Here is a 26,565-nt window from a genome sequence, read left to right as displayed (position 1 = left end):
CATTCACACCGCAGTACTTTTCCCACAAAGGTTCATGAGAATTTAGTTCATGAGAACTCTTTGAACCTGGGGGTGGATTAGGCAAATGGGCCGCTGACGTCACTTCTTCTTCTTCTGCTTTGGGTTTACTGGCAGGCCGCAAACCACTTCACGGCGTATACTGCCGCCCAAAGTCCCCGGCCGGAAGTCCCCGGAGTTGGGGACTGGCTTCAGTAGAAGCTGCTGGGAGTCCCAGCAGCTTCTACTCAAGCCTTCCGAGTAAATCGCCAGAACGCCGACACCTCCTCATCTCCACCGCTCCCATGTTTATTTTGTGTTGCCATAAGTTAGTCTCTCTGCGTTTCTGCGCTGGGCTAATGCTAATAATGCTAATGCGAGGATAATAAAATGGCGGCTTCACAAAACTTTTTGGGAGTTTTACGGGGCGTGGTTTGCAATCCGCCCAGCCAATCAGAAATATAGCTCTTTTCTCACAAGAGAGCCGTACGAAAGTCCCTGCTCTCTAGCAGCTCTCTGCTCTCTAGCAGGGACTTTCGTGGGGGTAAAAAGGTTCTCATTAACTAATTTTAGTACCGGCTCTTTTTGGTGTGAACGCGATAAAAGAGGCTAACGTCCACGCTAGCTTCCACGCTAGCTGCTATATGTTTTGCATTGAGGTGATACTTGAGGCTTGATGTGCTGCGGTGATATGCGAATTCCTTTTTGCATAATTTGCACACAACCGTGCTCTTATCGACGCTTCCATCCGTCCGTTTTTTAAAACAACATTTCCCACTGTTGTTCACTGTGGTTTGTTGTTGTCTGAAGTCATGAACGTTAGTTGGTGCTCCAGTATAATCGGTACGCCTGAAACTCATCCAGTGAGAAACGTTCCACGGTGCAAAAATAAGTGCGATTAAAATGCGTTAATTTTTTTAACGCGTTAATTTTTGTGTCATTAATTAATCTTAATTAACGCGTTAAAGTCCCGGCCCTAATTATAAACTAAACATTAAGCCATTTTCATTCCCCTCTCCCACATTGCATCATATAGAGCTGGTGCATGTTATTATCTTATTCAGGCCTGCTCTGTGGTGAAACAAAATTCACACTTATTACATTAAGGCAAGTTGTCATGAAATGTTCTCGGTGATCAAATTTAATTAAATATGAATAAAATATTCCAAAGCTGAATTTGAGATGCAGGAGCAGCAACCTCTGCAGAATAATGGAGCCCTGCTGTTGAAATGATAACAGCAATTTTCCCTGAGCCCAGTTTTGTACCATCAGCTTTGAATAAGAAGTGAAAACACAAACTCTCCTCTGAACAGCAGTGAGGGAGGTCTCTGTCCAGGGAAATGTGGATGCTCAAACTGGCCTTTTTCCTGTATTTGGTATCATCAAGCAGTCACAGATGGTGATTAACATGATAAGGTTGTCAGTTAACTTAAAGCCAGGAGGTAAATCAGTTTAAGATCTAATGCAGTTGGTTGTCGTATGTTGTCTAGTATTTCTGTGTAAGATTTATCTATATCAGGACATCTCTAATTATTGACCAATCACAACAGAGCAGGCCAGCTAACCAATCAGAGCAGACTGGACTCTAGTTTTAGACAGAGGCAAACAAGCAGTATGAGAAAGATTAAGCACCTTTTGAACATTAAAGCATGGAAACATGTCACAGTAGACAGGCACAACATATTGAAGGTTACAAGGATAGTCCATTATAGGCTACTATGGACGATATGGGTGATTGTAATACCAAGCAAGACCACATTGAAAACACCCTCAAATATTTATTTTAGCATGATACCTTATTGCTCTTTTCTGATTGTAGTGGCGAGCAACCTGATATAGGTTTCAATCTCATCTGGCCTGACCCTGCTGTACTTTAGCCCACGATGTTTGTGTAATGGCCCGCAACCTGTTGACACTTTTATCACTGATAGATTTTTTGAAGGAAGTAGTCGCCATATGCACCATTGGTTCACACTTTGCCGGGCATGATTTATTGGCTCCTGTGAAAGAAGTCAATGGCTAAATTAGCACTCTGTCTGCAGGCGAAATTCCATTTATGAGCTGAGTGCTGCTGGACAGAAGTGGATATATCCTTGTAGTAGTTATGGAAGTGGTCTGTCAAGAAACTCTGGTTCTCTGAATTTAAATGATTTCATTTATAAGCAGGAATTGATCATCAAGCTAGAGCCAACACTGTAATCTACAATTTTCTAAATGTCTTTGCTGACATTAAAAATTCAAAGAGTGCAGAAATGGGCCAACAGAGCAATTGTTCCCCTCCACCCTGCTGTGATGTTTTCTCCTGTTCATATTTGTCACTTTGAATGATGTGATTCATAATGGTACAGTGTAGCAACTGATTAACTAGCTATTTCAACAGGATCTTTGAAACCTTATCTAATCACAGGCCTGATATTTACAGCGGGAAGGAAAGATGGCCCTCATCAAGAGTTTGGTGTGCAATCAAGAGTTTGGTGTGCAATCAGCAGCGGCTTTCTAATTAGAAATGTGTTCGCTAGCTCTGGTTTGATTAAGTGGCCTGAGGACCTCCTTCGTCCGACTTGTTTAATGACTTGTTTCTGTTAATGGTAGTGTGTTTACTATACTGCTCTCTTTCAATATAAATATGTACCTTTTGGGGCTGTTTTCATTGGGAAATGCTCACGGGTTGGCTAAACCCAAGTTTCAGGGTCAGTTAGGTAACACAAGAGTTTCCCCACTGCACATATACCCATAATACACTGCAGGTTTACAGGCTATCTGCTTAAGTCTTATCTCCCAGCAGGGATGTCTGATAGTTGCCCAGTGCAGGATTAGCAGTGCCGGAACAGTAATTCATCACGTCACAAACAGACAACCAATCAATGAAACAGTCAATAACGGTTGCAAAGTGTAATGTTTTAAATAAGGAGATTGTTTCTAAATGTGGGTCACATTGAAAGGAGAGGATCTTCAGCTCTTGTCTGTACTTCAAAAAGCTGTGTCCTAATTCTGGACTGCACCAGTATAATGTGTTTATAACAAAATCTTTTTTTTTAAAGATTTGCATGGGAACAATATGTAAATCATAATGTAGCCTATCAAGTAGAAGTAGGGCAGGATAATGAAAAATAATTCACTGTGATTATACAGTATCTATGTGTATTTTGATATCAGTTAATATGATTAAAAACTTTAGAACAAGATAAATTAGGTCACTATCTCACTATAGGCTTAAAGATTCCCTTAATTTAAAAAAGCTCATTAGTACATTTGGAATCTATTTAGATGAGTGAATTATGTAAACAAAATAACACAATTCAATCTTATCATTGCCATTGTCGGCCAGTATAACTTCTAACAGTATATTGAGGATTATAGTTGTCCTATTTAGGACATTTTATAATAATGTTGTTTTTTAATATCGCCCTAATTATATGTATCAGCAGTGATATTACAAAATCACAATTACTCTTAATCAAATCAGCAGTTACAATCATTGGTTGATATGAAAAGTCATCTTAGTCTGAAGACTTAGTTGATGTTACCCATCTACGCTTTGAATAACCCTGTAAGAGAGTGTGTTCAAGTTTTATTTTGACCTGAGTGAATGCGATGTATTACATATTAAACACATATTGAAGATTTTGCCGGTAAACAATTCAAATCCAATGTGACTGACTGCTGCTCCTATTTGTCCATGCTCTGTCATAATTCATTTAACCTACTCAACTTCAAACACATAATTAAACATTCTTTATTAATACATTTGACTAATACACTGACTGATTTGCCCTCTGTGTGTGCGTTGAGTTGTTTGATGTTGTGGGAGAACTTGCCAGACCTTTATTATACCCGACAGATACCTCAAATGAGCATTCAGTAGAAAATGACCCAGCTTTGTAGTTGGGTTTTAATTGATGTGATTCTGGTGTCATTTTACATATTTTTTGCACTTCGCACACTGATGTTCATAATATGTCTGCTTATCCATACTGTGAAGGTATTACTGTGGGAGGGAAACATATTGCCTCCATACAAACAGAACATGCATTATTTATTTGCTGTATGTGTATCTTTTGTTCTCTAAAGAGTTGCATAAATCATGTTTGAGACGAGACCGAGTTGGGATTCAAAGGTTGTGTTCACAGCATATGAAACACAAACAAACTAGTACGTAACATGCACAATAGATTGTTCCGTTATGTTCAGTTGTGACACTTCCCTGAGGAAAATAAGTTAAAAAAAAGATTCTTAACATGTTTTATTCATGAGTGAAAATCCACTATTGTAATATCTATTTTTAAATATTAATAGTTGACATCCTCATGCATTCATCTTCTTATTATATACACATGCATTTCCAAACATTTGGTCTACCTACGCTGTATTATTTTTTCAATTTACACACGGCATCTATTGCACGGCTGTCCGTCCTGGGAGAGGGATCCCTCCTCTGTTGCTCTCCCTGAGGTTTCTCCCATTTTTCCCTTTAAACTGTGGGTTTTCTCCGGAAGTTTTTCCTTGTACGATGAGAGGGTCTAAGGACAGAGGGTGTCGTATTGTCATACTGATATTCTGTACACACTGTGAAGACCACTGAGACAAATGTAACATTTGTGATATTGGGCTATATAAATACACATTGATTGATTGATTTATACTTTACTACAAAACCAGCTGAGAAATTGACATGAAAGTCTTAATCCTCTTGGTGTCAATGATGGCCCTTATTCCCCTCTCTCCTGGTAAGAAAGAGCCAGAGCGTCTTGTAAGGAATTCCCCAAAACTTGAATCTTGAAAGAGGAATTTCGTTAATGATTGCTTAGGTACAGCCAGGCCTTAGATGGAATATCCAATAATGTATATGAGACCTAAATGTTGTGAAACTGAAACCTCGGCACCCTGCAGTGCATTATTGCCACAAAGGTTACTGCTATAAAATGGCTGCCAGTGGGGAGTGTGCTGGACTTCGAATCAGGGGATAGCAAGTTCGAGTCCCACTGCAGTCAGCATGTCGTTGTGTCTCTCGGCAAGACACTTCACCCCAAATTTCTCCTGGGGGGGATTGTCCACAGTAATAAGTATGTAAATCGCTTTGGATAAAAGCGTCTAACAAATGACATGTAATTTAATAATAAAAAGCACATATTTGATGGCCTTGATGAAGATTATATTAAAGTGTATCAGTGTGTGAGATAAGGCTCCAACAATTGAGAAATGCCAGTCAAAATGTCTAATATTCCAAGGCAATTGACTTGTGTTTGTAAGTCCAAAACTAAGAGATATTCAATTTACATTCATATAAGAAATATATACAGAAGCTCATTACATTTGAGAAGATAAAAAGTAGATAATGTTCGATATTTTAATCAAAAATGTGTTACTATGGAAATCATAGTGTTCTCTCCGTGCATTACTCATGCAGCCTTTGTACATCAGTGCACGGTGTTCTTTGAGTCACACTAAATACAACTCTAAGAAATTATTTGTCAATGCTCAACGCTCTATCCCCTGTATTCACACACTCTTTCTCTGGTTTGCAGCTTCACTCTAACTCGGATAAAGGCGATGGATCCGTCAGGTACATTCTGAGCGGGGATGGAGCTGGGAATATATTTGTTATCGACGAAGTGACGGGGGATATTTCCGCCACCAAAAGCTTGGATCGAGAAAGCAAATCACATTATGTCCTGCATGCACAAGCCTTGGACCGCAACACCGAGGAGGCGCTGGAACCAAAGTCGGAATTCATCATCAAAGTACAAGACATCAATGACAATGCACCAACATTTCCAGATGGACCCGTTGTAGCTACGGTGCCGGAGATGTCTGAATTGGGTGAGTACTGCTAAAAAATGTTTATTGTGATTGTCAGAAGCAGGAAGCCTGTGTTGGATGGGTTGAAAGAAAAACGTTGGAACTTGAGTGTTATTTTGGTTTCTTTTTCTTTTTCATGTTTCTAATCCCTTTTATCCTGAAGGTACTGACAAGACTTTTATGGCAAGACCTTTGACGAATCAATGTACCCATGTTATGTACACATGACTTAGTGTTGAACCAAGAATGTATTAGTAGGAAGAGCTGTGATCAAACATGTTATTACCATGTGCACTATTCTGGTTTGTCTCCTCTTTGATAATGTTCTCCGGAAGGCTTGATCTTCTGTAAGCCAGCCGAGTCCTCTTTTTCATCTTTGTTTGCTGGTTGCTGTGATGGTTTCCCGGGTGGGCAGATCTTTATAAAGCACTCAATAGTGCCTCCACAGCAATCCCCGCCATCAAGACTATGGAGTCCTCCACATCATAGAGGAGAGAAAAGCCTTTCTCCACCTCCTCTGAGACAGCTTCTCTTCGTAAGCCCAGCATCATGTGGCAAACATCTATTTTTTATTTCTTTATTGTACAGTTCTGTTTTTAGCCGTGTGAACAAAAGCTCCCCCTGTTCTCAGTCCAGTGGATTCTGCCTCTCAGGACAATATCTCCGAACATATGGATGTTGTGACCAATCATAAAAGCTAGCCAAACTGCTGTCAGAGCCATTTTTGCTTCTTCCGATATACCGTATAATTTGTGACATTGACACTATGGTGAAAGCATTCCATTCATATCTGTCCGTCTTAAATAATCCCTCTAGCTGCTGAAAGGATGCAGAGCTACTTATTAAAAGATATAAGAGAAAACAGCTTCATCAGCTTCTTGCAGCTAGATGGAAATGTGCAAAAGCGATTAAATATGCAAACCCCAATAGACCTGTAGGCGCCCTCTTTATAAACAGTCAATAGCTCCTTGAATTCATGAATATTCATGAGCAGAAAAGCCTCAGCCACATGCAACTGTGCTACTCTGTGTATTTGTTACTAAATTGGATGTGTCAAGTACATGTCTTAATCTCTTCAGAGTGCTACACTGTATGTCCTGACACTTTCTATGTGGAATAATAACATACTGAATATGTGTGTAGGTCTAAGCTACTGCTGCAGCTGAAAAAGTTCCAATGTTGTCTGCAAACTTCATCATCAGTTGCACACAAAGAATCAATCACCATTGAAGACCCAAGGGAGGAAATCAAGGACTGTGAAGGGGAAAATAATTAGCCCTTTCTTCCCGCCCCCTCTTTTCCTCTTGTCCATTAAAGTAACTCCTCTTTGATTCAGCATCTGCAGCGTCAAATCGGCTGTAACAATCAACTGTCCTCACACCCCAGAGCACTAATCCCCCAGCATTTGTCAATACTTGTGCTCCCAAGTGCAGAAAGGGCTGTCTGGGAGTGTGGCAACTAATTGGTTGCGTTGTTCCTCTTTCCTGTCTAAATTGATTAGCTGGGCACGTGCCAGGAACTCAACGTTACCGTTGCATACCTCCTATTCAAAAGTACAATCATATTTTCTAGAGTGCTAGATAAAAGGAGTATCAATTTCTAACTGCTGTTTATCTCTCAGTTGAGAAGTCTCTAAATGGACATAATGGAGATGGTATCACTGCTTTTCCTGTCAACCAATTCACTTCTGGGAAAATCTCTTGTTAATTGTGGTTTCAAAACCCCGGAGGCAGAGGCGGGTGCTTGTTTAGACGAGAGGTTATGATTAAATGAGTGTTATCGGAACTAATGCACCGAAATTGAGCGGAATAGCACACATGGGTATGTATAAAACTGTTTATTGACAAATCCAAAGACATTTAGGATCGCATAAGGCTTGAACAGGTATTTTTGTTGCCCTATTTGCTGGTGTTTGCTGAGATCCATCATAAAACCCATATCATTATCAAATCAGTTTTCATAGCTGTTGGCAGTCCTTGCTGAACACACACACCTGGCTGTGTATCAACATATTGTATTCCATCTTACTTCAACCCAATGAGCATCAACACCTTGTTGACTAATTGCTGCTTCATTACAGCACACATCAAGTACATGTCTTTTTTAGTTTTATTCCTGCAATTGGGGATGACACGAGGCTCGCTGAGGCATGATGAAAAGAACCTCCCGGTGGTTATCCGCCTTGATCTGTGTTAAGTATAGTATGTCCTGTGGTTACGGCAATCAACTCAGTGAGGTCCTCAGATACAGATAAATTGAAGTAGATGAATTGAAGGAAACAGTATGTGACTGGGTTCAACATTCAATGTCTTTTGGAGGGAAGTAGACTATAGAACCAGAACATTACATGTCTGGTGCTTTCAGAACCGGGCAACATATCTAATATCAAACCAACAGAATTGCATCGTGTGTGAAGTAAAAACTTCTTTGCAGCAATGTTGAGCCAATCATGAAATGAGGGAAACTGGATTCGCCTTAGTCAATACACTGATATTTATTGAGAGACAAAACGGCCGGAGGATTAACAAAGCAACTCGCACTGTTGAAATGCAAGCTGCCAAAATTAACTCTAAACACAAAAGACAGAAACATCTCTATATATCTTTCAAAGGAGGGGTCTAAACAGCCCGCCCTTTCCCCTAATCATTACCAGACACCAAGGACAAAGACTGCATATATTGCCCCTCCTTAAGTGCCCCAAGCCCCTCACCCACACAGAGAAAGAGTAGTCACTCATGTGAAGTTTCTCAGGTCAGCTAAGCATCAGACTAAAATATTCCTTTACATCGTGAATGCGAGACTATTCTATAGCGAATACAATGTGCAATCAGAAATGACTTTATTATGGTGAGTGAAGGCGAAAAACATGTCTATTGCCACTTTTAATGCTGCTCTTATCCCTTCTAAAGCTTTACTGTACTTAAACACTTACATTGAGTAAATTGAGAGCAATTGAAAGCACATTATGCCGTCCTTTTTGAGTGCAAAGTGGGTGCACTATCAGGTAGATTATGTAATGATCTGGATCTGTTTCTACAATTTGAAAACCTGGAAGATGATAATATATAGTGATAAGTTGTATAGAACAGGGGTTCCCAACCTTTATTGTGCCAAGGACCGACAGATACATTAAAAAAAATGTACGGACTGGTTGTCAATTTTAACTGATTTGAATATTTACTCACCAGGTGGCAACAGAGGCTTGTATTTAACAGCCTGAAGAAATACCAATATGCATCCAAAACATATTAACAACATTTAAAACCAGGATACAATTCAAACAAATTAGGACCACTGTACACATATTGATAGAACTGAAATGTCAGTGAGACCCCTGGGCTTGTTTGCCAGCCATAATAACCTATGGAGTTGGCCAGATGTGTGTAAATTACTGTTCATGGTCATTTGAAAACAAATGCCGTTGTTGGACACACACAAACACACCAAACATACACACACACAGCGGAGCTGAGCAGAGCACATACACACACACATCATGCGCCTTTGTGACCGGACATTTCCTTCATACAACGAGTAATGGGGGGAATAATCGGGCCGTTCGATGTGTGTGTGTGTAGAGGTGTGTGTGGTTGAAACGTAGCAGCCTGCAGTTGGGAACACAGTGAAGGCGGTGTGTACGCGCTGGTGCTGCACTTCTCAGAGGCTGCCTCCTGATGCTGCAGCCATTTCATGAAGTGAAGGAGGTTTTACAAATAGCAAAAAAATAGCTTTACACCCCTGGCCGCAATGTCCTTAAAATTAAGTCAAGAGTTCGAAATATATCTCAAATAATGTATGCACTGCCATTTCCCCACATAAACATAACAGTCTGCGATTAAACGGTTGTCTCCTGTGTGCTCCACTTCCTATTGGCGCACCGGTAACTATCTGCGCACGAGAGACTGAGACCTTATGCTAACCAATTTTGATTTATTTTGTATGTTTTGGATGAAATAATATGAATGGTATAGGTGCGAAAATAAAATAAAAAATGTCTGCAAATATTACGATAAACTCACAGCTATTTCGCGGCCCGGCAGTAACACCTCTGCGGCCCGGTATCAGTCCGCGGACCGGGGGTTGGGAACCCCTGGTATAGAACATTTTGTGTTCTTGTCTGTGCTGTATATAAATATGTATCATACAAGGTCACAAATGATCATGCTCGTTACTTATGCAAATAAGAACAGAACAATTTTGGAAACGACCCAACTTCCAAAGCAATCCCAGATTTAAAAGTCAAAATAGTTCCAACTGCATATTTTGCTGCGAGTTTGACAGACTCAGTGGAGTACATGGTTCATTATAGGTGTCTTTTCACGCTGCTCCTTTAGGTTTCCAAGAAAACTAAATAGGTCATATCTGGTGAGACACGATGGAATTTCACTTGCTTAATGTCATTTCTATTCCTAGAGGTTTGTGTCCATATCATTTACAGGCCTAGTAAAGTAACATATAGCTCGTATGTCTCCTAACATAATCCTACTTTAATTCTTACACATAATCATGCATTAGATACGCTGATAGGGCAATTACAATGCACTCATCATGCAATGATAATGGGTTAATGAAGCATGCAAGGTTGTTTAAGTAAATGTAAATTGTTATATTGAAGCCTAAATGCTTTTACACAGATGTATTTGAATAAGTTATACATGAGCCCTCTCTCTTAGTTCTCAAATCAGCTGTCTTTGTTTTTGAAATCTCTTGCAATGAAAAACCACTTAAACTCAATATGTGGATTGTAACTCATGTCTCCCTTTGAAGGTTTGACAGCTGAATAATGTCCACTTTCCTGTCACATGAATCACACTGTGAATAAGTGAATGTGTTTCTATATGAATTATCAATCATGAACACCAAAACAATTGTCTTTAACCACAATATTTTCCCATTATTATCTTTCTTAAAGAGATGTTTTGATTATTTGGCATCATATCTTATCAGTCTTTGTGATAAATATGCATGTTTGTTGGTTTGCCAATTGTTTCTCTGGATTGTATGAGGACTTTCTATTTATTTATTTTGTGTCAAGTATTTAGTTTATTGTCCTTCTGTAATATGTTTATTATTTGGCACACAGTAATTCTCATTTGCTTTAAATGTACCAGACATGGTTATTTTCTAGAAGGAACCATTACACATTCAATCACATCAATGTAATTATCTTGCAGCAGTGTGTGCTAAAATCGTCTACTTTGATGAACACGTATTTTCTCCTGGAATTGTTATGTTTTGTGTTTCATGTGAAACCAAAAGTCCACCTTGTTATTATTTTTAATTGACGTCCGTAGTTTAAAAACTGTGACAAACCATGATCTTTTTTCTTAACTACAAAAAAGTCGTGCTGGTTCCCAAAGTTTAAAACTGTTACCATTACCCAGGAGATAATCTATTTCCCTCAAAACATAATTGGGAGTGCAGTTTAGAGTGCTATTCTGTAGGAAAAAGGGTTGTTAACATTTGAAAAGCATTTAAGAGGGTCAGTAAATGCCATGAAATAACTATGCTGTGTTCTTTTTTTTAGGCACTTCGGTGTTGCAAGTAACTGCGTCTGATGCTGACGATCCCACCTACGGAAACAGTGCCAGAATAGTCTACAGTGTTCTACAAGGACAGCCATACTTTTCCATCGACCCCAAAACAGGTGTGGTATACAGTAACTGCATGCTTAGACAAAGTCAGCCTCCATGCTCTTGAAAGCATGGTAAGTACAACTATAAATGGCTGCAATAACGTTGTTCTTCAGGCTATTGTTGGTCTCCTAAAGTGATGCTTTAAAAAATGTGTACCGACGCTTCTCTCAGTGGACATCCTGTTCTGTTATTGACGCAGGTCTGACATCATAAAAGCTAAAGCAGCCGCAGTAGCGTTATGGGCTACTCATAAGACGGTTATATTGTTGAACACGCTACGCACTCTTTGTGGGCCATAACTAACTCCTCAGGGGTCAGAGAAGACATTTGTAGAGATGCCTTCGGAAAGCTATTGTTTTTAAAGGAAGGGAAAAAGCACGGCATGCAGTGCTCAGTGTTTTTAAAGTTCATCTATTGTCTGAGGAGGCCACTGCTGGAATCTATGAAATCTTTATAAAGAGTCTAAAGTGCAAGGGATATAACTTGTATATGATGTGTTGTTGTGAGTGTGTGTGTGCGTGTCGGTTTATTTCTGATGTCTCTTCATCTCAAAAAAGATGCGATAGTGATTCTGAAGTCTTGAATGTTTTTTTTTTTTTAACCTTTATTTATCCAGGTGTATCCCATTGAGATCATTGCTCTCTTTTTCAAGGGAGACCTTCTCAAGTAGGTTCCACATGAAACATAAAAACATAAACAGAACAACAAAAAGGACATCTTACAGCATCATTACAGGGATTACAATTTACAATAACTATCCACATAAACAGGTACCAACAACTTCCGATTGAGTAGCCTCCAACCGAGCTTTAAAAACATTTAGTGGCACCAGATTGCTCAGTTTCCATTTCAATTGCAGACTATTCCAAGACAGAGGAGCTGCGCATCTAAAAGCTATCTTCCCTAAGATTGGACCGACACCAAGTTTTCCCTTGCTGTCGGTTAACCTGAACAATTCACTTGTAACAATTGATTCATTGGAGTCTGGAACAACTATTGGCCCCCTTGAGACCATGCCGCCCATGTAAAACATGAATTCTTTGCTGAATGAGCAACACAAATGAATTGCTGAATATTTTGAGTTTGCCCCGAGGGGGAAAGGCAGTGGGGATTGATGAAGCAATTTCACAGCAGTGTGGTGAGGCAGAAGCAATGCCAATTTTTGAATGAAAGCAGGGTTTTTCTCACGCCACGCAACATTTTTTCTTCAATCGACTGTACTGTATGTTATTTCAGTTTAAATATTAACATCACCTTTTGACCGCAAAAGTGATTATGCTGCAGTCATTTTCTTTCCACATGCCTTTGGACACGTCAGATGGCTTGTTTTGCTTGAGCTGACTCTGCATCCTGTCTGCATTGTAATTCAGTGGGGGGCGTGCAGAGGAGTAGGGCGGTGATCGAAAGCCTAGCCAGCTGCACTCTGCACAACACCATTCCACCCACAAGTATTCATTTATACAAGTCGGCTGTTGTTTTCGCTACTGGCAAAGCAGCCTCCTCCCTGGAATTAGGACAAGGAACTCCAGCGGTCAGTGGAAACGGCGCACATGGAGGAAGCTGCACTTGCATGTGATCCTTAATATGCAAAGTCTTAACGCAGTTATGTTGGCCCTCTGCCCAGTTGAGCTGAACACTGGGGAGCTGAAGCTGCTCCTGCATCTGTCTCACAGAGCATTAGCTTACTTACACCTCCTTATATCCACATTTACCTGGCTCCCAGCACGCTAAAACTGCAGAGACACCATCTTGGGGAATTCATGTATTATTAAACACCAGTTTGCTAACACACACAGACAAATCCACCTCCTCCCTTTTGACCTTGGTGTGGTGCCCTGATATAACAAGGGACATATTTGATTAGTGATATCCATGAGGTAAAGAGATAGTTTAAGGACAGGTGGTCATGATAGCATTTGGCACATATGGTGCAGGAGGAATCCCCAAAGAACCGTCTCAGACTTGACCCAAATCCTCAGCGAGCAGATGTACCTGTTTGCCCCTGGATAAGTGGTAAGGATTACATAATCTCAAACCCATCAGATACCAATATGACAGGCCTGTCTGACTGTTCAGACATGTTATTGAATGGTCAATTGACCACAGTTATGGTGTATATCATCCTGATACATCCAATACTCCTTTAAGTATTTGAATTACATTATTCCATAAATACTGCATGGCTAAATTGAAACTAAATACCCTGTCTCATCATTTAAAATCACATGGAATAAGCATTTGAAATTGTCTTTCTTAGCAATATTAGAATCAAACAGCCCATGACCATACCACTTATGCTGCTTATCCTAAGGAGCCTTATCAATGAAACTAAGATTATTATTATCTGCTCAGTGTTGTGTTATCTACATCATTTAAACTAAATGTCCACAGACAATATCAGCAGACCGTTTTTTCAAAGCTCTTTAAGACGCTGATCAGGCCCTTTAAATATAGAGGAATCACGGTTGGACGATTGCCCAAGGTATTTGGTTTTCACATTGGGACAACTGATGGTTTCCAGGTTTATTTGCCTCACACAAGACACCAAAACACCATATCTCTCTAAAATACTTTTAACCAAACCAGAGGCAAATCCCAGTGGACATTCTGTGTTTTAAGACGGACATGCCAATAGCTGAAAATAACTCTGAGGTCATATCTCTTAACAGACTAATTAACTCAGGGAACAGCATTAAGGCAGCTCATAGTCTCCGCTTGAAATAAGACTCAATGATGGATGTAAACTTGTAATTGATGCATCTACGCTTGTGTGATGCACCATGCATACGGGGAGAGATATGAATTTAGGATTAGATTTACTTGGCTGCAGAAACAAATGATTATGACACAGACTTTGTAAATACAGAAATGTAACTGATACAACTGATAATGGAAGGCCTAGGGGGGAAATGTGGGAAGATGAAAACAAATGCCAACATAGTTTTTACATGGCCTTTTTTATTTTTCATTAATAATGTTTCCGAAGTTGTATGTGTGATTGAAATTTGAATGATAAGATTGTTGCCAGCCATATTATGTGCAATTCCATAGAGTAATTGTGTAAGAATTGATTAAGTTATAGATATACATTTATATCATAAGAAATCCAATTGACCTGGCAATCCCACACAATATTCACACATATTACACTAAAACATGGCATGCAAACCTTTGCCACCATGTGCAGATTTGTGCAGATTCAAATAAGAGTGTTCCATATGAACCAGTGAAATGTAATTCAGAGGTGGTTCCTATTGAAGCACACTGATTTGCAGGTTTTTCTTCTAACTACACACTACAGCATGAAGGCCACTGCTATAACACATTGAAAGAGTGAAGAGCCTAATCAGTGAAATAACTTGGTGCAGTCTGTGGCTGGGTTATACAATGTTCAGACTTGTTATTCAGTTACAATTGTTGCACTCCCTTTCTACCCGGAGTTAATGTTGTCGGCATTTTACAAAGCAAATCTCTAATAAACTGGAATAATTAATATAATCAACTAAATAGATTGTAATATTTGGGTAAAAAATGTGGGCAATGTCCCTTATTGTTTTGTTGCAGAGAGTAAGTTGAGAATATTAATAACACAATTAAAATAAAAAGCTAGCAGGCAACTAGCACGAATAAAACAAATCAGAGATAGTATGAATCTTCTCGCAAAATTTGCACAAAAGATAAATATGTTTAATTTCCAATATCTCTAACTATTCCTTTATATTTTCAACATGTGTTGATTTTTACGAAGATGCTCAATGTTGACAGAACTTGCTCACAGGCTAGATTCTGTTAATGTTTTGCACTTATGCAGTAATGTTGGTCAATAACTAGAGCGGATGAACAAGGGCAACAGCATATTAGACTAGCTAACTGAACCTGAATGTTGCCTGCATGTACATTTGACTGGTTCGGAAAGCTCTGCTATTCCCAGCATGCCCTTAAACAAATGGAGTACCAGACTACAGTTAGCATGTCATGTCTAACTAATGAGCCTTCTCTGTAATGGATTGACTTGATTACAAGATTTGAAAATCTCTTCCGCATAACTCATCAGAACTACATCCTATGTTCTTCATTTATCCTTTTTATAGTCGGATCGTATAGCTCCTGTCTTTAACATCGCTACTGTGCATTTGTCACTTACACACAGAGACGTCAGCTTGTTCCTCTTGAGTGGTATGGGCGATATGTTCCCCACAACCCTACCCTATCAGCACTCGCTCACACACACACACACACACACACACACACACACACACACACACACACACACACACACATGCAAAGACACACCACACTGCCGAGGTCCCTCTTGCATTCTAAATGGGCTAATTTCTCTGCTGATCTGGGATTTGGGAGTTGTTTTGAAGGAGCTGACACAGATCAAGACGTTCATGGATTAAGTCTTACCTCTGCTTAAATCAAGGGAAAAGCTGACACTTTGGCAATGTAATCTTGAGGAGAACAACCAATTGTTCTCAGTCGGATATTTGATCCATACAGAACAATCTTTTTTCAAATAAAAAGGACTACTTTTATGATTTATTTGAATTGGAAAGCTGCTCTCGTTGGTGTTATCTACCTTTTCTTCAGAAGTGCAGACACACAGGGATAACATCCTATTGGATGAGCCAAAAACCAAGATTCCTGAAGCTAGAGATTGAAGAGCGCTTCAGTAATCTCCTATAATCCTTTTTGTTCGCCCAGGAGATTGTCCTTCTTTAGAAGTTTCCAGCCAGACAAAGAGCTGGATAGTGTGATGGTATCAACACTAATAGACTGGGGAGGGTGAGGAGGAGGCTAGCCACCTTATTCTGTCAAATGGGTGCAGGTTCAAGGAACTCAGCTCTCTCTCAATTATTTTCTAAATTAACTGACAAGCTCTATAGAGATTTAGCCGAGACTATCTGAGGTATTACGGCTGAGGAATGGTCAGGAAAGGGAGTTCAGGGGTTTGATCCTTGTGTCAAAGCACTGACACACCGTTCAGATACTCGCCAAAGAATACCCTTGGGGCCATTTCTGTATTTTAAATTCATTTCTGTGCACCTGTGAATGGGTTTCCCCCAAAACCTTTACCGTAAACCTGTTGTCTTTGTTTTTGAATTGTCCGAAACAGCAGAGCATTTGTTTGTTTGATGACTGCAGTAGACAACAGTGTAGACAATTCCCAAAGCCAACCAATAAAAACTAATACTTTTAGTGTGTGCTCATTGGTCCCTAAAACGGACTGCTGTGAAATATTGCTCTGGAGCGATGCGCCTTTATGAGTACAGGGGTAATAAGAGACTTGAAAGGTCAGATCCTCTGTCTTGATGTTGTTTTAATGGAAAGTGTAGCCATTTGCCAAGGTCTGTATGTTTCAAAGACCCCAGGTTAAGTAATGCTAAGACTCAAGTTAATAACAAAGTACTTCCAATAGAGTTTGCAGAGCCTGTATCATTACAGGGAAGTGGCTGCGAGCACTTTCATTAGTTTATAAAGACAGAAACGCAGTGGCTCCATGCTGAGACCTGACATTTGAAAAGAACAGCATAGCAAATGGAAATGCTCGTGTTGAGATCTTGGGAATATTTTATGACATATGTTGAGTTTTGGAAATAGAATGTCTCTATGGGAACGTAATAGACGCACATTATGTGTTTTTTGCAGGCTTTTTGTTCATTTTTCTATTTGGGCCACTTGGAATAAGATGGTTATGTCTTTAATATATTTTCAAGCTGTCAAAGAGACAGCTTTTTAAGGTATTGTCGATGACTACTAAAATCAGTCTTGAATGCCCTATGACATATTGGTATATTTTATTTATGTGCGTTAAACTCGTCGTTCTGGCATTTCAAATGGAGAGGGCAGCGTGTTAATCAGTCCCGTCAACTCGGGCAGAGTTCAAACTGAGAACAGTGTGTCACTGTCTGCTTAGCATTTGAAAGGCTGGATGTTCCAAAGTAGGATTCAGCACCACCTCACAGGTCAGGATGCTCCTATTTCATAAGGCTAATCATTCAACTAGACCTAGAGTTCTAATATAATACCACTAAGATTGCTTTTAAATCAAGACATTTTTCAAATTAAATGAATACATTGGAACAACATTAACAATGAGTAGTAATGGGTTAATGTAACAGTATTACGTAATCAGGTCACACAAAAAAATATTTAATGACTTTACTGTTATGTTTCTAAAAATATGGGATTACTAGCAGAATTACAATGTTACAATACATTTAAAAATGTAGAACAAAATGCTTGTGACAATTCATAAGTCCTAAAACACCAATAATACCACTAATTACAAAAGTCTTATTCCTTTTTTGGTATTTTTTTTGCATTGCATTTGAAATAAAGAGAATCCATAAATACCAGAAAGTAATCAGTTATTTTTACATTGTGATGCTTAGATTACATTTGATTAAAGGTAGCTATACAGTGATTGTACCTAAAAACATTTAAAGTAAACCTCCCAACCCTGAACATAATAATGCAGCTGTTATAAAACATTGTTAAATAGTGCCAGGGAATGATCTACCTGGCAGTCAAAGTAAATCTATATTTCTGTGAATATAGCTGTGCAACATATTTCTGTGTGTGTGTGTGTAGCTTGTTGCCCCATTTAACGGTTGTTCTTTTATGGGGAGAACTAACACACATGAAATCACAGCACACGAGGAGGAGACACTGCCAGAGTCGATACATCTAACACACTGAATCCCCGCAATATGCTTGAAAGTACCCTCCAAAGAAGTGGCTAAATAATGTTTTGCTTTATCTCAAAAAATCCAAGAGGGGAATTTACACACAGTGTACTGACATTTTACATGTAAAAACTCAGTTTGAACCAGTCAACTGATTCTGTCTTTTTTATGAAAAAGTCTAGATAGACATCATCCACTAGAAAAATATGAGCAACAGGAATCAATAGGTTAGAGTTTATTCACAACACTCTGGATGCTGCGGCAGAAACTATTCACAGACCATTCATAGAAGCTTCATCGCCATGTCAACTTTATTTTTTAAAGGTTACATTCTGGTGATCAGAAATTGTCTGACATTAGGTCAACGCTCAAATACAATTTTCAGCAGTGCACTGACTCCCTGTTCAAAAACTTCTGCTCATATAACTCTTCTTAGTCTATAATGCCTAAATATATTTTCAATTCTGGTCTTTCATGCTACTTTATGTCATATATTTTCAATTTGTCTTGATTCTCTCGTGATGAGTTCAGGTCCATTAGAGGTGTATGGGACCTGAGCCCCAGCTCAGTGTGACAGATGATGTGTAACCTAAGATCCCCTGGATCTTAATACTGTTGGCTGCTTTGATCCTTGACCCACTTTGAATGATTATTCTGCCTTAGGCGAGTGGATTAGTTTCTGTCTATAGAGTCTGGAAGAAAGAAAGAGGAAATGGACCTATTGTAAAAGCACAGCCTTTAGCTACCTCCTTGGCAGAATAAGGAAATCATATAACTCCATTTAGTCGCTCCAAAATGTATTTTGTTGTGAAAGTCAAGCTATTAAAGTATTACATTTTAAATGCAATACTAAGTTATCTATACTAAGGAAACTTAAAAGACCATTGACATAACTGTAAAGTGAAGATCTGCCCTCAGTCACATGATCAGTTACCTTGAGTATACAGTGTTAATTAAACATCTGGTAAAATATCACACTTAATTGGCAGCATAGTAATTGACTATGAATGCTAGTATGTTATTTCAAACACAGCATGGGGTTTTGAAGCACTTATGTGATATGGTATCAAACATTTTTAGGACTTTGACGTAACTGACAGTCCGAAAGAGTGGCCTTTTAACAGAAACTTTTATTTTTTGCCAACCAGGACAAAGTACTCAAACATTTGTCAACACCAATTTCAGTAAAATCATCTCACTTACCGGGAGTAGATTGAGAATACCCAGTGGGAGTGGAGCAAGAAAACAACCACACCCAATTTGGTGTAAATAATAGTCAAAATGAGGGTTTTCTCCTGGCTATAGTGATGTTACTGATGCCTTGCTTCATTTTCCAAAGCCATTTTATCAAACGTCGCCTGCTGTTGTGATTTCCACTTGCAACATGAGGCGACAGAAGTCCATTTAAACCATCATGATCAACACCATTCCATTTCCTCCCAGGTCTCACCGCTCACCGCCAGTCTTTGTGTATTATTGCAGGGTTCACAAGTTCACAAACACACAAGTTCAATGGTTGCCACAGGGTTTTATCCCCGGGGGAAAAACGATATTTACACAGAACACTGATGTAACTGGTAGAACATATTAAATCAGGTCCCATGTGGTGCTGTGTTTTAAGGAGCTTGGATGGCGAATTAACCCTCGAGCACACCCTAAAAACAAATATAGACAAACAGCAACGTTAACATGTCACAGAAAGACATACAGACAAATAAATGTGCAAGACTTGCGGCTATTACATTCAATAAATAACCCAAACGAGAAAAATGCCGTATTTGGCTTGCTATTGTGTTGCAATTTACTTCTGTACAGTTTCCCTGACGTGGCCAGAGCTGCAGTAATATATCTCTGAGTTAGCATTGTGAAAGTTCATGGTTGTGTTATTGTAGTAATAAATGTGATTGAGGGGGCGCCTTAGAAAGTTACATTCTGCCCCGATCCAAGGTTGCATAGTCATTTCAGATATAATGAAAAGTGGTGAAAGGCTAACCTTGGCGATGAAAATGTGGGATAACAAAAGATGGAACAAGAAGCAGACTTTTATGGTGTTAGTGTTTAAAGAAAAGTGGTGTGTAAGAGAAGACTATAATCGTAAAAAAGGTTTTAGGGGGGTAACATATTAGTACAATAACAGAAACATCTTGAGAACAGTAACAGTGTTATCTTCCCTCTCAGAGCTTCTTGTAGAAAAGGTTTTTCCATCTGTTTTTGTCTTTTTGTTTCTCAAAATACCTAACTATATATTTACAGGATATGTATTTTCCTCGCTGTCGTCTGCAAAGTAGTTATTGTCTTTCGCAAAATGTCCGTTGCCATGAGAGACCTGATGGTTTGTTTTTCTCCCTCATGCAGGGATCATCAGGACGGCCTTATCTGAGATGGACCGGGAAGCCAGAGAACACTACACCGTCGTTATCCAAGCCAAAGACATGGCGGGCCAGGTGGGGGGGCTCTCCGGCTCCACCACCATCAACATCACGCTGACGGATGTGAACGACAACCCACCAATGTTCCCCCAAAGTGGGTATACTTTTTCTTTACTTAAAAACAACAGCTTAGCTAACAAAACACAAACTGTAGTTCACATTTGTACAGAACAAAAAAGCAACAGTTAATTGAATTATAATTAGGCTACACTGGGTTTGACCATAGCCTCTATTTAAAGACCCTGAGAAAGAAATGTGGTGCCAGAAGGCTCATTCGGGAAAATAACCAATGTAATGGTTATGTAGACCTATTAACCTGAATACATAGTTTATATTCAGTTAAATGGCCAAGTCGTTCATGGAAATCGTATCAGCTTGTTCTCAGCCAGTTTGGCCTTGAGCAGCAGACCTCCACCACAGAAGCCTGAGGCAGTCAAATTACACCAAGTCATTTCTAAAAGGAGACTGTACTGTGTTTTGTTGGTGGAGATGCTTAACAAATGGATGTGACAATGCTATTATTACATATTAAAGACAAGTTAATGAACTGTAAAGGACTCTTCATTTGAAAGACTAAAAAAATCAATATTTCTTGTATTTCCAGTGTTTAAATGATATATTGTTTTGTACATGCAATGATTAACCTTAGATCAATCTTTAGGTTTTAGCGAGCAAAGCATTTTTAATTAAGGCTTTCCCTCTCAGCCCTTTTTGACATTCCTCGCTGTTATACTCCATTATTATGAGTCAGTAGTTTAATATTGCAATAAAAGTTTCCATAATTAGCTATATGAGACCAACATTCATTAAAAGCTTCTGTTTTGCAGTCTGAATTATCTCCATTTTAATGATAATTTTAAGTAATGACAAAGTTGTGATTTGTTGTCTCATCAAGAAAAATCCCCCAGGGCTCTGCCTTTGTTATGTCTTGCTGCAGTTAGAAACTATTTCAAAAACATCTAATTCATCTGAATAATCATCCGCCTCGGAGTTTGATCTGCTCCATTGCAGTGCTATGAACCTTGGTTAAGCATTTAATGTTGATTGAACTGTGCAGAGTAAGTTTAATGACATTTCCTCGGGGACAGATAGTGACAGAATGAAGTTGCTTAGTGTAGCCCTTTTTGGAAGAACATTCAGACAACGATGCGGGGCAGGTCAAGTCCTGTTTATAGGGTGTTCTGCTGTCTCTTAACACATGAATGTTCATCCACAGAAAATTACCAGCTGTACGTCCCTGAATCGGCTCAAGTAGGAAAACCGGTGGGGAAGATCAAAGCCACTGATGAGGACCTTGGCATCAATGCAGACATCAAGTACAGCATCATTAACTCCGAAGGGGCCAACACTTTCTCCATTTCCACGGAGAGGGACACGAGAGAGGGGATCATAAGCCTCAAAAAGGTAGGCTGTCTACAAAACAAAAATGTGTGCTTTCAGAGACCGCAGAGTGTGCTAACAGCTGATAGAAGTAATGCACTTTAAAGGTCACCTATTATGCAAAATCAACTTCTTCATGTCTTTTATACATAAACATGTGTGTAAAGAGAATCTGAACATTTCAGAAAAAAGATTCGCTCACTTTTTGACCTTATCCATTTCTATAAAAACCTGTCTGAAAATAAGCTGATCAGATTTTGGCCACTTTATGATGTCATAACGATGTTTTGGCTTGTGTAACCATCAGCCAATCACCAACCAAGGTAACCCCCCCCCCCCACACCTTATCACCTGAATCTCCTCCTAGAGCACCATTGTGTTATTTTTAACTAAATATCTCTCAGAGGGGCGTGGGGAGGGGCTCCTGATTTTCATCTAAAGTCAAAGACAGAGAATCAGCACTTTTGAAACAGGGCTGAAACAGAGGGGATTATGGGATGCTACAATGATCTGTTTGGTGTTTGGAGCCAAACACTTCAGAGACATGTTTTGTATATATCTGAGACCTGTAACATATTGATGAAAAACAGTATAATAGGGGTGGTAATGCTCTAATAAAAAAAAACATCCTATTCCAAAAGATATTTTATAATGACTTTTGAAGAACTGTTTAACTTAAATCAAATCATTAATGAGGGTTCTATATGCAGCTAAAAAAAAGCATGCACTATAATTGGATCTCTTGTCAAAACACGTGGCACTAAGATGTCCAATTTGTCTAATAGAAACACATACTGTTAGCCATGAGTTAGCATTCACTTCTCTACACTAGTTCCATCCCGATAAAGTGTATCTACTTAGTACTGTGCTAATGTATCCCCCCCCCCTCCCCGACAGCCTCTGAACTATGAGAGAAAGAAGACCTACACTCTTCACATCGAGGGGACCAATACACATGTGGATCCTCGTTTTTCTTATCTCGGCTCCTTCAAAGACACCGCCACCCTTAAAATCACAGTGGGGGACGTGGACGAAGCGCCCATATTCTCCATAGATCATTACATCATGGACGTGTACGAGAACTCGCCGAGCGGCACGGAGGTGGGCGCCGTAGCGGCTCGAGACCCCGACAGCAGGAACAGTCCTGTTAGGTGAGACTCTTGAACTCCTACATCTGCAGAAATGATTACAAGTATTCAGTGGCTTTATAGGCATCCTGTTTCTTATTAGTTGTGCATCATTGAATATAATTGAAGATCTACATTTTGTGTAGGAATATCACACACTGCGGAAGCAAAGGGGTAGAGAGGGGGCTGTTAATATTATGAGACTTATTTAGAGGCTCAGGGGTCTTTCATGCGGCCAATGGAACCATGTCACTTTGTCAACTAATTGGCTCTCGCAAATGTCATATTTTTTCTTTGCCAGATTGGTATCTAGAAATGTCCAAAAAGGCTGGTCACCATATCAGTTTGGATTTGTTTAGTTGGTAAAGCCTACCATTTCCAGGCAATCATTTGTGTTATTAGGGTTAGGGTTGGTCCATATTTTGCATAGCTGAAATCATCAGGATATTGCTTGCTTATTCATTCAGCTTTTAATCAGTTTCCTGCATTTTGGTTTACCAGTTGGATGTGTTTTCTGCATAAAAACAGAGGTGCCTTTGATTTGTCCTTTGAGGTTTAAGTCTAATGAGATTATTTCTACCTCCGAGAAATATTTGTCTAACTAAAATTCCAATTTGCACGTCATATCTCTGCCCCAGATAATGTTTACTTTTCGATATTTGCATTTTTGTAGCATTCATTTGGAATCTATTTCTTAACACTTTGGTTTACTTAGGTATGTGTCACTATGCACTTGTAATGCATTATTTGTGATTCAATATCATATGCAATATTTTCTTTCTGTTTGCACCATATGGCCATTTCCCTAATATTCAGACTGCAGACTTTTCAGATACTACCAATAAGAAACATTATGTTAAATAGATTGAAAATGGTGCTGCATTATATTTAATAGCTCCTTTGTTTGTTCCTGCGACTCTACATGCCCTAAGCATTTCACGTACCCTCTAAAAATCAGCAATATACATAGTGAACCTGTCTCATTATTTGGCATCATCTGATGGATGGTTGTTTTGTCTACAAGTCTGAAAGTAACCTGAGGCAATACAACTGCTTAGCCCATTAGTATGCATTCAAAACACATACTTGTGGACTGTTGAAAAAAGATTGATATTACCCTGAGGCCATGGACTAATCCTAGGTGTTCGCTCTGCACAGGTAGCTCGCTTCGTGCACTGCTTGTGTTAATTTGAATTCCCTGCATAGCCTCAGTGTAAATGATGGAGTGGCTGTAAACATGAAGCTCCTCATGAGATTAGGTTTTACTAATATATCAATAAGAAGTCATTATCTGGTGCTTTTACATGTTATAGTGCCACAGTTCAAAGCCTTGCTGTAGGATGCAGCGCAGGAATCCTTAAAAGCATTAAACTCTGGGCATCTTTATAAAAAGAAGTTGCTCTCTCTTACAAATATCAAGAATCTGACAAGGAATTATACATTTCTATTGTTTTCCACTTTTACTTAGTCTACAAATATTTAAACTTACTCCAGCCCTAATCACAACTACCAAATATGAATATATGTTCAAAATGTTAACCTTTTTAAATGTAAGTTTGTTTACTTAATGGCAGATATTAGGGATGCACCGAATATTCGGCCACCGAAAATTATCGGCCGAAAATGGTTAAAAAGGCCCTTTCGGCCGAAAGGGTTTTAGCACCGAAAAAATATCACCGAATGTCAGAACAGACTTACGTTGGTAATCTAACGTGTTGTTGTGATGACGTAATAAAGACGCGGCGACCATGTTCGCGGCTGGCTCACAGGGGGGGGGGGGGGACATTGACCTTTGTCATCGAGATTGCCCTGAGCCTTTAACAAATCGTATTAAATAATCTGATGACAGACTGTAAACAGAATAGCTGAAATTTTAACAAACTAAATAACTCAGTTAGCCTACCTCTAATCATTAACCCATGTTTGTATAATGTAGGCCTAGTTAACTCCGTGTGTTGCTGCTAGCATACATAAAACAGAATAGCTGAAATGTTAACAAACTAAATAACTCAGTTTCCTCTAATCATTAACCCATGTTTGTATCATGTAGTTAACTCCGTGTGTTGCTGCTAGCATACATAACACCTGACGTGGAAACGTTACTCGTGGATGGGGCTACAGGGCTGCTAGAAAGACGGTCGAACCCGGTGCATTCCTCCGTCTGCATGCGGTGCACTTTTGCTAAATGTTTAGACAAATTGCTCGTGCTTACATGCTAAACTCTTATTGCACTTATGGTAACAAGTATTCTCCACATCGAGACGGGTAAAGTTTAACCACACCTCGGAGCGCGTTCTCTCCGCCATCTCCGCAGTGTGCTCCGCTGCATGTAGCAGCTGCGTGTGTGTAAACTGCCCCGCCCCCTCGCACACAGACGGGGGAGAGAGATCTCGTCTGATCGAAAATACATCATAGACGCATTTGTTGTCTTTGCATATTAGAAACGAGTTGGCGACACTAAGACTGCGATATAATGTTTTTTAGCAATAATACATGACATATATAAATGTACTGTATGCATTCAAAAGTGCTGAATAAATGTTTTATGGACCCATAATAGTGATTATTATTTAAGTTAAGTTTTGCCATAATCATGTCTATTTCCATAATCAGAACAACATTGGTAAAAAATGTATACATTATATATATATATTTCTATTAATCATTTTCGGCCTTTCGGCATTCGGTTTTCGGCCAACTGTTTCCTATTTTCGGTATCGGTTTCGGCCAAGAATTTCCCATTCGGTGCACCCCTAGCAGATATATAAATGTTTGGTATGTCATTGATTAGCCACAGTTTTGATGTTGATACTAGAAACCAGAAAATAGCCCATTTGTGCCCATTAGAGTAAACATGAGAAACGGCTCTGGGGGAAAATAATAAATGGTGCAATTTTGAAGATATAATAGAATTAAATTCTGTTAATGTAATGGCTTTTGGCACAACACATGTGGTTGATTGTGGCTACATATGGTCATTTGTATCATTAAGGGCCAGAGTGGCTATTTTGGAAAAACAGTTTATTATAGGCTTATTATAGGGGCTGAAGTTGAAATTCCAAAAAAGGAAATTGATCCCAGCCAAAACGATTGAACACAAATAACCGCCACAGATGTTACTAGTGTTGCATAAGGGTTAAGAACAGTGTCTTATGCCTGTAATAATGTCCTGGTGATCTGTTCAGTTCTGCAAGAAGCTCAATTTCAAATGGGAGAAAGACTCGGGGTAAAATGACTCTTTGAATCATGTCGGTATCTTAAGACTTTGTGAGGGATTTGACGTAAACAAGAAGTTCATCTACATATGAAAGGGTTTCCCTGCACTCCTTGTGGGATACCTTGTCCTCGGCCATTCCTACAGAACATCACTCCCAATGTTCAGCTCATAAAGAGGAAGCTAACGAAACATATTTCCATGACAGACACTTGAACCCAAAGAAAAAAGTAACTGAGCCACTGCTCCCCATGTTAGTATCAGAATACAATGCAGCAGGGATCAGTATGT

General features: G+C 39.3%; 1 protein-coding gene across 4 annotated transcripts in view; it reads left to right on the top strand.

Annotated features, from left to right (window-relative positions):
* Positions 1 to 26,565, top strand: part of LOC117537615 (cadherin-18) — a 183,349-nt gene that overhangs the window by 121,718 nt on the left and 35,066 nt on the right. For all 4 annotated transcript variants that reach the window (XM_034202897.1, XM_034202888.1, XM_034202905.1 and 1 more), the window contains exons 3-7: positions 5,523 to 5,817; positions 11,324 to 11,443; positions 20,480 to 20,647; positions 21,770 to 21,957; positions 22,831 to 23,084. In XM_034202897.1, the coding sequence (XP_034058788.1) occupies positions 5,523 to 5,817; positions 11,324 to 11,443; positions 20,480 to 20,647; positions 21,770 to 21,957; positions 22,831 to 23,084 (1,025 nt within the window). The remainder of the gene's footprint in view (positions 1 to 5,522; positions 5,818 to 11,323; positions 11,444 to 20,479; positions 20,648 to 21,769; positions 21,958 to 22,830; positions 23,085 to 26,565) is intronic.

The sequence above is a fragment of the Gymnodraco acuticeps genome, unplaced genomic scaffold, assembly GCF_902827175.1.
Source record: "Gymnodraco acuticeps unplaced genomic scaffold, fGymAcu1.1, whole genome shotgun sequence".
Lineage (NCBI taxonomy): Eukaryota > Metazoa > Chordata > Actinopteri > Perciformes > Bathydraconidae > Gymnodraco > Gymnodraco acuticeps.
The sequence above is the reverse complement of the archived record's forward strand: the minus strand, read 5'-3'. Positions and strand labels throughout refer to the sequence as shown.